The following is a 13,030-nucleotide window of genomic DNA, read 5'->3' as shown; positions in this document are numbered from 1 at the left end:
GGGAGACAAGGTGCTTTGTGGGGGGAGGAGCCCCCCAGTGCTGAGGGCATGTGGCCTGGTATGGTTCAGAAGAGGGGGGGGGGGAATCATCACTCACTCTCTCCCCCCCCCCCTCCTGACCTGCCGGGCTGCATGTGCGGATAAGGGTCTGGTATGGATTTTGGGGGGGGGGGGGGGACACTTCTTAAAAATTTTTTGGCATGGGGGTTACCTTCAAAACCCATATCGGACAGGAAGGACTTTGTATGGATGGGGGGGGAGGGGGGGCACGCCATTAAAAGAAAAACATTTTAATCGCTGGCAATTCTTTTTACATTCAGCTGAAATATTAAATGTTTTCACTACTAAAATACCACGACTTAATAATAAAACTCATGCAGCATTTTAGTGGCTGTGTGGTATCTTACCGCATACTCTGATGCGGTAGGATGCCGCTTAGTGAATTGTCCCGGTTTGACGTTTGCAGTTGAGTTTTCGTTGGGTTCAAATGTTAAACCGCGAAACAAACAGGGGGGTGTTCGGTCCATCACTACTGTTGGGGTAGTTGAGGATTGAGGTCGGGAACCACTGCAAGAAAACTCAGACTGGGAAAAGGAGAGGCCATACTCTCAGTCGGTCAGACTAAGCTGCATGACGCAGATGTGCTGAAAAAGACATGCTGACAGTAGGAGAGATGACACAGCAAGTTGTTGCTACTCCTCCGTTGTCCATTCTCCAGGTTGGAGACCATGTAGTAAACCAGCTCTCATTTCAAGTGTATATTTAACACTGGCTATATGCCATGTGAAACAGATAATCCCAGCAATGATAAAAATCTCAAACATATATTTTTTAAATCTGAACACTAAAATAGCTTTTATTGAAGATTAAAAATCCCTGCCTATAGGTTAATATTGCCTTCAACAGCAAAACTACCTTTAGTAATGTCATATGCATTTTGTTTGCCATTCTTACAGATCCAAAGAACATAAAGATATAAAATCTGATCTAAGCACACGCACAGCCTTTAGACTACAGATACCAGCATGTTCCATCGCACCATTCTCGGTGAGCCTCAGACCACATCACCATCTCGCTGCAGAGTCAGGCAGTGGGTGGTCTGCAATCTCAAGATAAACCCATTATCTTTCATCACTTCTCCACGGTTCTCCTGCTGATGAGTGTCATAAGTGATGCTATTTCTATCTTCTGTCTACAAAGAGTACAATGTTTATTATTGCATTAAGTAGGTGGTATTTTGTCTATTTGAACTGAGCAGAATTCACAGAGATTCATCAAGATGACAACGGCCTGAAGTAGCCTGTGATCTCAGACCCAGTTCACAAAGACAAATACATGTCCTTAAAAGTATGTTCCATGTGTTAAATAATAACAAATTATAAATGTTTTGATAGAACAATCTGTCTACATACCCCCATTGCCGGAACAGAGAGGCCTGCAGACTTGGCTATTCATACAAAAGATAAGTCATTTTAAACCCCAACTCCAAGAAGCTTAAAAATTCTCCCTTACAGTGGGACTGCACCCACCCTGCAAGCATTACCAGTTCTTTGATTCTAGGGGAGAAGAGAGGCTTTTTTATTTACTTGATCCTCCACTCCATAATGGTCCAGCAGTGGCCTGTCCTTGCATCGGTCTTGATGAGATCAGGAACACAGTGGAGGAGACAAAACAAGGACTGGTCTAGCAGCGCAGAGGATCAGAAGATCAGGTAAGTAAATCTACCCTTCCATGCCTCCTAGACCTTAACGAGCAGTGAACCCTTGCACTGTGGGTGCATCCCAACTGGGAGAATTTTCCAATATCCTTGAGTTCAGCTTTAAAGTGTAAGTCAACCTCAGACATGAAATATGAACAAAACATATCCCTCTATAGCGCATACTTGTCTCAATCCAGGGCACTAAGTGTCCTTTCTGTCTGCTGCCTCATTCCTCTGCTATCTGCATGAGCCTCTTCAGACAAGTTTTCCTGACACCAGAAGAAAAATGGTGACAGGGGAGGAAGCTCCAGCAGATTGACAGCCTCAGCTCTGTACCTGTGAGCTTTATTGGGGGGGGGGGGTGTGAGTCTCTTTCCTCCAATCAGCTCTCAGAGCTCTCCTCCTCTCCAAGTTCTGCAGTGTGTAATTTCAGCAATCCACCCCTTAGACAAGCTTTCTTTGAATGGATGTAGAGAAGAGAAGATTGCAGAAAAACAGGTACATCTTATGTAGGAGGATTTGTTGCTGTGCATCACCCAAGGCCAGTCACTCATTGGGGTTTACAACCTCTTTAAGGTTTTCATTTCAAGGTTTAAAATATATGGCACAAGCATGGGGACAGATTTTACATCAGAATGTAACATACGTGACAATATTACATCATTTACACAATGTTTTGATCTTCAGCTTATTTTTTTTTTTTTTACACCCCTCCACTATACTATATGCTGTATACTATGACCTAAACTGGTGAGAAGGTGGTTCTATACCTACCTGTCAGCAGTTCCAAGCTGCTTCCAGCTGTCCATACGCAAATACAGCCATATTCTCTGTCAAAGGGCACAAACTGTATTCAGACAGAGGACGACTGGCTGGCTCAGCCTGAATGACACCCATTGACAGAGACTATGGCCGCCTCCACAGCTGTGCTCGGTACCAGCAGCTGAAAGGAGCCCAGAGCTGTTGACATATGATAATTAGAAACTTGGGTAATAGGACAGAGCAAATGGTGGGGATGTGGAGAATCTGGTATGAAATAGCTTAGGTTTGGAACCCAGTTTGGGCCCATTTTAACAAAGCTTAATAGGAAACAGTTAGGGGCCTGCTGACACCGGGTGCATTTTGGCTCTGTTGGGCAGCTTTGCCCAGCGCAGTGCCAATGCATATACGAGGCATTCTGCCTTGTGTACAATTAGTCAGTTCACACCACTGCATTAAAAAAGTACAGCACGCTTCACTGCGGTGTGTTGTCTAGTGAACAGAACTGAAAGAAATGTCACTGTGTCATTTCAATAAACTTCAGGGGGAAAAAGTGCATCAGCACCGGCCTGCTGCTGTTGCGAACCAGTCCTTAGGTCCATGTAAATTACTTTATACAAAGCCTTTTAGTTGAAATGTATCCAAGGCCCAAACTTATTGACAGATTAGAGGAGAACTATAACCCCTGTAAGTATTTTATGGCTGCTCGTTTCCCGCTGGAGAGATTTGCTTTTCACTTCGTGTTGTTGAGAAGCCATAGGAGGTGGAAGGGTCTCAATGATTAGGATACTCCCTTTAAGTTGTCATCAGAACAAGTGTCTCCCCAGGAAGATTTCCCCTCTATTCTTGTTCTGGTAAAATCTAAGGCTTCATTCACACAGACCTCCTACATCTATACAATGATTTCTTATCCATTGCCAATAAGACTATGGGGTGCATGGCCTACGGAGGTGCCATATGAAGCCAAATGTAGAGATTCGCCAGCACTCCAAAAATTCCAATCCAGTATTTTACTGAAGTTCCATAAAGGAGGTCTTTTTTATGGAGCTTCAGTAAAATGCCGTTTTTTGTTTTTTTTTAAAAAGCTGGCTGTTCCCTGCATTTAGCAATAAAATTTGACAGGACCCTTCCCTAATCTATCTAAAACCACAAAAAAAAATTTGGCTGTAAATAATTTTTGACTTCAGGACATAAAGGGATTCTTATTTGTATACCCTTGTGCACCTGGACACAACAATGTAAACCCCTAAACTGAAATGTTGGGTATGGCTTTCCTTTGTTTCTCACTAAGCTAAAAGTAATTACATTTAAGTAAATAAAAAACTGCAAAGTAACTGGTGATCAAAGACATCCCCTTCCTACTTCTGACTATTCTAGACAGGGAAGCAGCTCCATCCGAGCATGGTAAGTTTGTCTCTTTTCTCCTGCTTAGAAAATACTGGATGCTGTGCCAACTTACGGCGTGCCTGTACTGCCATAGTCAGATTCCCGCTGATATAATTCCACCTACACAGCCAGCATACAGGGATGCCAGTCATCCCTGGATCCTGTCCTACAGCCTGAGACCTTGTCAGTCTCCAACCCCAATCCTTGGAGCTGGGGGAGATAAGGGGACCAAGCAGTCAGGTGTTTGGGGATAAATTAAAGAAAAATATATTTATGGAGAGTTTCTTATGTTTTCTTCCATGAGGCAAGTTTGACTTTACAGATACTTTAAAGTATGTGTAAATTTCCCTGATCACCAATGTCACCAGACATGAAAGTGGGGAAAATCCAAAATTGCGAGTGGGCACCAGAACAAGAACAAAGGGGAAATCTTCCAATGGGGACACTTGTTCCCATGATAGACTACAATGAAAAAAAAAGGGCATCCAAGAGGCGCTGGGCCTTTGATGCGAGTTTAAACAAGGTAGTGAGAGCTTACTGGCTCAGGTTAGGCTGCTCACAATAGACAAGGCTACCCCAGCAGGTTACCAGACAAAAATGTGCAAATATGGAAGGATCACCAAACCAGGAGATAGAAGGAACCCACCTCCTTCATCAGGGCTTCAGTTATAGAGAACCTTGAGAGGACTCAAAGTGAAGGCTTCCCTGTTTGAATCTGTGGATTAGGATTCCTGGCCAGCAGTACCTGCATCAGCAGTCAAAACAAGAAACCAATGAAGCCCTAATGAAGGGGAAGTTCATTTGACCCTCAAAATGCATTGACTGTCTTTTAACACAATTTCAATAAATGAATATGGACTCTTTTTGGTCTGGTGCTCCTTCCATCTATGCATGTTTTTTTTTCTGATGTTAGCAGACTAAACAGGGATCTCTCTTACATCCCTTACTTCCCGTTGAGTATCAGGGTAGGAAGCAAAGGAAAATCTATTAAAGCAGAACCTAACACAATACTTACCTTCGCTCTACCATCCTGAGGCCTGCAGGGTCCCTCGCCGGCACCTTCTCCTCTTATCCCCTGATTTTTCCCTGGGCGCCGGTCTCCTCAGCTATCTTGATTGGCAAGTGCGGATGATACAACTTCTGCACATGTACCATCTTGGCAGAAAGCTACCATGCCAGAATGTTAACTGAGCTGTGCATGCATATCACAGTGTACATATTTAACCACCTCCCGCACGCCATATAGTAATATGATGGACGCAAGGTGGTTCTCTTCTGGGAGGACGTCATATGACGTCCTCCCATTCTCACCGCGCATGTGCGGCTCAGGGAGCGCGCAGCGCGGCAATCGGCGGTGCGCTGTGTCCCTCGGATCACCGGTCACGGAAAGAGCCGAAGATGTCGGCTCAGTCATGTGATCAGCTGTGTCCAATCACAGCTGATCACATGTAAATAGGGAAATGCTGGTTATCGGCATTTCTCTCCACTCGAGCTGTCACGCTGACAGCTCGTGAGGAGAGGAGAGCCGGTAATCGGCTTTCCTCGGAGGGGACGTGTACACTGTTCATCAGGGCAGTGATGATCAGTGTGCCCTGATGATCAGTGTAGCCCCAGCAGTGCCACCTGTTAGTGTCCATCAGTATCTTGTGTCAGTGCTCATCAGTGCCTCGTGCCAGTGCCCATCAGTGCCACATATCAGTGCCTACCAGTGCACATCAATGCCACATATCAGTGCCCACCTGAGCTGCCTTTCAGTGTCACCCATCAGTGCCACCTATCAATGCTAGTCAGTGCCACCTAACAGTGCTGCCACTCAGTGCCACTTATCAATGCCAGTCAGTGCTGCCTATCAGTGAACATCAGTGCCGCCTAACAGTGTCAGTCAAGTGCCGCCTAACAGTGCCAGTCAGTGCCGCCTAACAGTGCCATGTATCAGTGCCACCTATCAGTGTCCATCAGTGCAGCCTATCAGTGCCCATCACTGCAGCCTCATTAGCGCACATCAGTGAAGGAGAAAAATCACTTATTTACAAAATTTTATAACAAAAAGAAAAAACTTTTTTTTTAAAATTTTCAGTGGTTTTTGGTTTAAGAAAAAATAAAAAACCCAGAGGTGATTAAATACCACCACAATAAAGCTCTGTCACAAAAAAATGATAAAAATGTAATATGGGTACAGTGTTGCATGACCGCGCAATTGTCATTCAAAGTGCGACAGCACTGAAAGCTGGAAATTGGCCTGGGCAGGAAGGGGGTATAAGTGCCCGGTAGGCTTGTGGTTAAAGAAGACTATGCTTCTGCCTGCTCACAATTTTTAAATGTAGACTTTAGCTGCAGTTTAGGATACAGATGGCAAAAAACCCAACAGCTTTTTTAACCCTTTGCTACTCTTTATAATGTGGAAAAAAAAAATTAAGCTTTAAGGTTCAAAATGCAAAAGAAAAATGTGGTGGTAGTGGGGTGGTGTGTGCTGAGCACAATTAGACTAGCAAAGGAAGACCTTTTCCTCCTCGCAAGTCAGTTCTAAAATTCCTTCTACTTTCACTGTGTAATCACACATATTTTCAGTATCTATTTGCAGCATCTTCATTTTATCAGCCTGCGTATGCAGAAGGTTCCCAGGACTAATATGACTTAAGGGCATTACTCAAATGCTTATCACACACATCTGCATGTAAGCAAGTAAAGGAATTTACACCCCATACATTCTACTATATTGCTACAGTTTTTATGGACATGAAACGATCATGAGCATCAAAGGCAGGACTCCAACTTATTTATTTTTTTTTAAGGATTTTGGTTCAGTGCTTTTCACAGCTTACCAAGAGCTATGCTTGGGGTATAGTAAAGGAAAGCCATTGCTTATTTTAAAGTTAAAAGCCATCAATGTCGTCAGAGGGAAAGGCACCATACCAAAATGAATGCCCTACGTTTATAACTGGGCTATCCTGTTTCCATAAATACTTTGTCATACTCCTCTATTTGCATTGCTGTCTAAGGCTAGCCATACACATTAAGAACATGGAGCTGAACAAGAGGAATCAATAGATTCCCCCATCCACACTTAACATTTATAAAGGAATCTCTCCTGCTTGCTAGAAGAAGTGGTTGCCAGAATACCCAAGCAGTGCCTGTATCTCATTGGTCACAATCACCGTTTGGCTGAGAATGTTCCAACCAGCTCCTTCTATTTTACTATTGAAAGTTAGTCAAGATGGGAAGTGCTGACAAGGCCACCCCTGGCTCAAATGATGTCCATTTTTAGCACGAATGGGCTGAAATTTGAGTCATGTGAGGTCAGGTCTCTAAAAATTAAAAGAATTCTACTGTGATCATTGCCAGAAGAACATTATCTACTGAGAAGGAAGAACAAGTCAGTAGAACTACCAATCTACTTTTTGTAGGCTACCTGGAAATAGGATCCAATTCCTGGATAGCTGAACAAGCAACTGGAACTGGCTGCCTGCTTGCTGGCTTCCACTAGCCCAACGTATAAAATTCATAATACTACCTACAACATACAAAGCCATCCACAACTCTGCCCCCATCTATATCACCAAACTCATCTCGAACTGTGACCAAAATCATCCACTCCGCTACTCCCAAGACCTCTGCTCCTCGTTACCTCCTACAATGCTCACCTCCAGGACTTCTCTAGAACCTCTCCCATCCTCTGGATGGCCTTGATGACTGGCCCTAAACAATATATGATCCACTACAAAAACAGGCACTAGCAATACAAATTTCACAGGATAACAGAGATTCAGCATTGCACTTTCTATTGTGTACTATTATATTGGCGGTATAATCTCCAATGAACACCAGGTAGTCTACATATTCGAATTATATGAGATTTTCAATAACTCACCTTGGAAAATACTGCTTTTTGGCACCCAAATATATGACTGGACATAACTACAACGTACAGTGTACCAAGAGAATGTAGAACACCATTTTAATGGCTTAACACAGATCATTGGGCTCATCTGTCCATCACTTTGTTCTCTCCTATCAACAGGTTCCTTATTGCACATGAGCACTGCAGCATAACTAATTGGCCCCTAGTGCTGCTTCTCCATTTCCCAGTCTGAGCTCTGCAGTACAGGGACTGCAAGAGGTTGTTACCAAGTTAAATTCAACTACTTACACTGCTTGTAATAAAAAAAAATGACACAGAGCTTCACGTATTAGTGTTTCATATCTGCTTGGAGTTCAGCTTTAAATCTTTTAAGGCCAAAACACATGCTTATTCACAGGAAATGCATCTGTGAAATGTGTTTGATTAATCCACCCTTTTCACATCTGAATAGACTGATGATGTATAACTTGGAATGTAGAGAGAAGACACCTGCCATTTAAATGACTTCCCTACTGCAGGGCCTGAACATCTCACTCATCTCTCCTCCCTTTATACAAACGCCATTTAAAGCGGGAGTGACAAGCTTTGCTGTTTGTTTTCTCGGCCTAACTTGCTGACACAATAAACACGACCAGCACACACCTACTCAGTTCTCAGCATCTCCTGCCCTCCCCAGAGAGACGAACTGGATCCCAGTTCTGCCGGCTCATCCAGAAGGAATGTGGCACAATTAGTAACAAGCAATCTAAGTGTGCATTGCTTGCAACCACATCACAACGTTCAAATTCAAATCTGGGCAGTGGCACAATTCAGGCTGCTCGGACCCCCTCCTCATTTCTGCCTGACATTACAGTTCAGAATGCAGACATTGTGAATGAAGATTCCATAGAAAAGAAGGTCATCTCGAATCCAGCCAGGGGTCACTGGAAAACTTTCTGAAAAATTGCATTGAAAATATGGGAACTTGCTTGGACCAACAAAAGACAAAAGACAGCAGACACAGGCAAAAGCTTACCATAGCAAGGAGTGTAGCAAACACACAACAGTAAAACAATCCCATTGATATGGGACAGGACTGAGTTTAGGAGAACCTCAGCTAATACCCATAGGAGGTCCCATTTGTAGATCTTGCAGACCTGCCTTTAAGTGTTAGTTCACCCTTACAGAAAAAATAAAAAGGTGAACTAATGCAGGCCATAGACGGGCCCGTTTATCGGCCAAAACGAAAAATCGGTCGTTGCCGATGCTGCCACCATTTTCCAGCATGACCGATAAAAAGAAACAAGAAGATCCACGAAAAATGGCCGACGGCATTGCCCCACTAACGGCGTGAATATCGGCCGATTTTTCGTGCGGACGAAAATTCGCCTGATAAATGACCCGTCTATGGCCTGCATAACTCTGTACTCTAAATTGGAATCTCAATGATAACAGTCATCAGGTCAAATAGAGAAGGGGAGTCTCCCCAGCAGGGACATACATAGACAGTTATAAAAACCTAACAGGGTTGTCGACCTCTCCCTACCTTATCCAAAGGTTTCATCTTTAGAAACATTATACCATTATAATAAGATATTAGCCACAATGCTACTTGATGTTTTTAGTAGATACATGGAACGTTGTTCCATTCCTAGTGGGCAGTTGAACAGCATGAAACCAATCTGATTCTAATGTACTTAGGATCAACATACACCTGTAGAATATTATTCAAAATTTTTCAGTTGCAGAATGTTTGCTAGATTTTTTTTAATAATTAATTGGGTCAAATCGATGATCGCTAGAGATGAGAAAATTTGAAGTAGCAGGATGGAAAAATTTTCTCATTACTAAACTGAATGGAAGTTAATTTAACCATGAATGTGATTTGGAAAAAACTGAATGAAAATATTGTACTGTGCATGTGCTAGATACAAAAGAAACCTGTTTTTTAATCTGGTGCAGCTCAGCATAGAAACCAAACAGCTTTCAATTTCTTTCGTCAAAGCTTAATTGAACAAGCTAAAGTTAGAAGCTGATTGGCTACCATGCACAGCTGCACCAAATTTTGCATTCTTCAGTTTTAGTAAATCAACCCCAATAAAGGCAAGATCAAATGCTCTGACAAACTATTTTTTTAGAATTTTGAATTTAAGTTCGAATGAGCCCTTGTGTAGGGCCAGCTTTAGGTTTCCAGCGTGCATGATAGGATTATCCATATAGACAATGATGTGAAAAATTCTGGACCGAAACCAAAAATTCAGGATGCACTTGGCTACAAACCGAAAGTATATATATATATATATATATATATATATATATATATATATATATATATATATATACACACACACACACACATATATACACTATATATATATATATATATCCCCTGCTAACTGTCAAAGTGGGGGAGAGGGGCCAGTCCTTTCATAACATATATATAAATATATATATATATATATATATATATATATATATATACACTGCACAATAATGTAAAGAATAAGTTCACCTTTTGACAAAAAAAAAAATATTTTTGCAGGTATAAAAAATGTGCATTTATTATTTTTTGTTGCAGGAGCCTGGAAAGCATTGCACCAGTGATAAAGCAGATCGCTGGTGACATGCAGGACTCCTGCAGACCTGTCAGTATATCTGCTATCTGCTTGCCCATACTAACAAGCCGATACACTCTGACAGGAAGAATCAATGAACTACAACAGCGCTGTGGTACTTCTTTAAGAACTACTGGCCAATAGCCACGAAGGCTGTCGGGACTAGTAGTTTTCTCATTCACAGAATACTGTGAATGAGTGACATGGCCGGGTGGTCGTAGCTCCGCATGGCAGCGTTTTGTTTTTGACAGCTAAAGGGGAGGGAATATCCCCTGCTATCATTCAAAGTGGGGGAGCGGGGACCAGTCCTTTAATAACATGTTACATATTACACCCTGAATATGGGTGTAACGTAACAGTTTATGAAAGGTGAACTTATCCTTTAAAAAAAAAAACCAACACATCGGCATTTTTTTTTAATCGGCAAAACGTCGATAACCCTATTTTTGACAGATAATATGGTGCATCACTAGTGTAAACCCAGATAATATCTAAACATTATCTTACTATGCCAACCCACGGTAATATGATTTAACAAAATAAAAAGATTTCCAAGCATAAAAAACTAAAAAAATTTAAAAAATCTAAACCCATCTTTACAAAGAACAGTGTGTGACAAGGCTAGGTTCTCTGCTTTACAGAACATCTCTTCTAAAGAAAGGCAGAACCCAAATTGTTCCGTTACCTGGGTGAAGCCCCGGTGACCGTTCAGATGCTTAGACTGAACCTAGACCATGTCTCCAAAGACACCAATTGTAATGACAAGCAGTAAAATGCATTCACTTTAAACCAATAAACAAAGAGTAGCAAAATAAACAATATGTACTGCTAATCCATTTGCGGTTACTTCAACTAAACTTCTCAGAAACACAAACAGTCCCTCTAAGATTTCATCTCTTACCTGCCACAGAGTTGGGTCGTTGCATCACCAATGAGCTGGAGTTCTGCATGTAGGAAACTGGGCCTTCTCCAGCAGACGAGTCACTTTTTGGCAAATTCTCTGCCATGCTGCACGTTTCTTCTTCTACGACGGGCGAACAATTATCTGTCCTCCTTTCGTGAATCATGCCTTGATGTCCTACAGTCCGCAGACTGCCATCTTTACTCCATTCTAAACTGGAACCACTGCGGTCGTCATTCTCTGATGAACTTGTGATGGTGGCTGAAAAGGGATAAAGAAAGTTTAATAAAAAGAAGGAAACTACAGATTCATTCAACTAACCTATCATACGTGAAAGGTAAAAGCCCACATGTCACCTAAATGTTCAGCCAACTGGTCCTGAAACTCCTTTCTGGGATGCAGGCTGTAAACCTTTATCCAGGGATGCAAAGAGATACCACACCTGTAATCCTGGACTGATGACATCATTAGAGGGAGATTTAAGTTCTACTCCGCAGAATCTTTAGAAACTCATTCAGGCCTCACTCCTCCACAGTGATACAAGCAGCCTCACATCACAGGAATGTAAATAAATAAAATGAAGGCTGCGGCTTTTACACGCACATGCATGATACATGTGGGACTGCCGATGCAGCCCTAAGGCAAACCCTCCAAGTTCAGAATATAGAGGAGTGTTTACACCCAAATGACACTCACAGCGCTTCCATTCTGCAAATCATCCTTGTTTCTCAACACTTGTCTATTGCAAAATAAGACCAATGAGTAAAGATTTTATACTCTGAAGACTACCTGCACAAAATGGTCTTTAAAAGGCCAGCAAGATGCAGATACCTGGCTACCGATGTGCAAAGGAAACAAAAGCTGGGGTTGTAAGGTGCAAAATAGTGATACTGTATATACACTTTGTTACATAGATACTATACTATACAGCAATGGTCTCCAAACTTTATAAACAGGGGGCAGGTTACTGTCCTTCAGACTTTGGGGGACCAGACTGTGGCCACTGAGAGTAGAAACGTCCCAACGTCAGCGGGGGAAAAAAAAAATTGGTGCCAGTGGAAGGAATTGTACCCCATCGCTGGTGTCAGTGGGAGGAATTTTACTCCATCACTGCTGTCATTGAGCCCAGTTGTTGGTGTCATTGTTAGGAATTGTGCCTCCTCACTGGTCTCAGTAGGGTAAGGCAAATTATGCCCATTGTTGGTATCATTGGATGTAATAGTACCCCAAGGGCCAGATAAAAGCAAGCAAAGGGCCGCATCTAGCCCCCAGGCCACAGTTTGAGGACCACTGCTTTTCAGTATATACCCTACAAAACATTACAAGTGTAGCTTCATATACATATACTGCCCGTAGTACACATTTTTGACCACAAGATTCTTCTAGGTTGAATGACGTCTAGTGTCATTCAACATGGAAGGCTCCATTGTGAATGTGGGGCGTAATATCTAGTCCATTGGGAGGGCATCAGCATAGTGTCAATCACTGCCTCAATAAGGTCTAGACAGCTTTGAGTAGAGACAAGCAAAAAAGTTTTTTGTTTTTTTTTTAAAAAAAGGGCCCTGTGGTGTCCTGTGATCAGCCTAAAGACTTCAAGGCAAGAAAAAAAACCCAGTAGAAAAAAACCTATGAGGGTGGCTAAAACTGATTTTAATGTTTTGGATTAATTCAGGAAGACTAAATGTTTTTGGGAGATGTTTTTTTTTGGTTGTCCATGACCAATATGTAGAGATTTCACCTCCGACAGTAATACTAAACTTACAGAGGTTCTAATTTTGCTCCATATTTCAGTGAGTTTTGACTGTGTGTCTCCTGAGAGATCTCCCATCACT

General features: G+C 42.2%; 1 protein-coding gene across 4 annotated transcripts in view; it reads right to left on the bottom strand.

The window, feature by feature from the left end:
- The window catches only part of TANC1 (tetratricopeptide repeat, ankyrin repeat and coiled-coil containing 1), a 336,351-nt gene that overhangs the window by 103,012 nt on the left and 220,309 nt on the right, over positions 1-13,030 (bottom strand). For all 4 annotated transcript variants that reach the window (XM_089659744.1, XM_089659745.1, XM_089659746.1 and 1 more), the window contains one exon: positions 11,199-11,459. In XM_089659744.1, coding sequence (XP_089515870.1) covers positions 11,199-11,459 — 261 coding nt within the window. The remainder of the gene's footprint in view (positions 1-11,198; positions 11,460-13,030) is intronic.

This window comes from Staurois parvus, unplaced genomic scaffold (genome assembly GCF_062004578.1).
Source record: "Staurois parvus isolate SC_StPar_1 unplaced genomic scaffold, SC_StPar_1.0 ptg000031l, whole genome shotgun sequence".
In the NCBI taxonomy this organism is placed as follows: Eukaryota; Metazoa; Chordata; class Amphibia; order Anura; family Ranidae; genus Staurois; species Staurois parvus.
The sequence above is the reverse complement of the archived record's forward strand: the minus strand, read 5'-3'. Positions and strand labels throughout refer to the sequence as shown.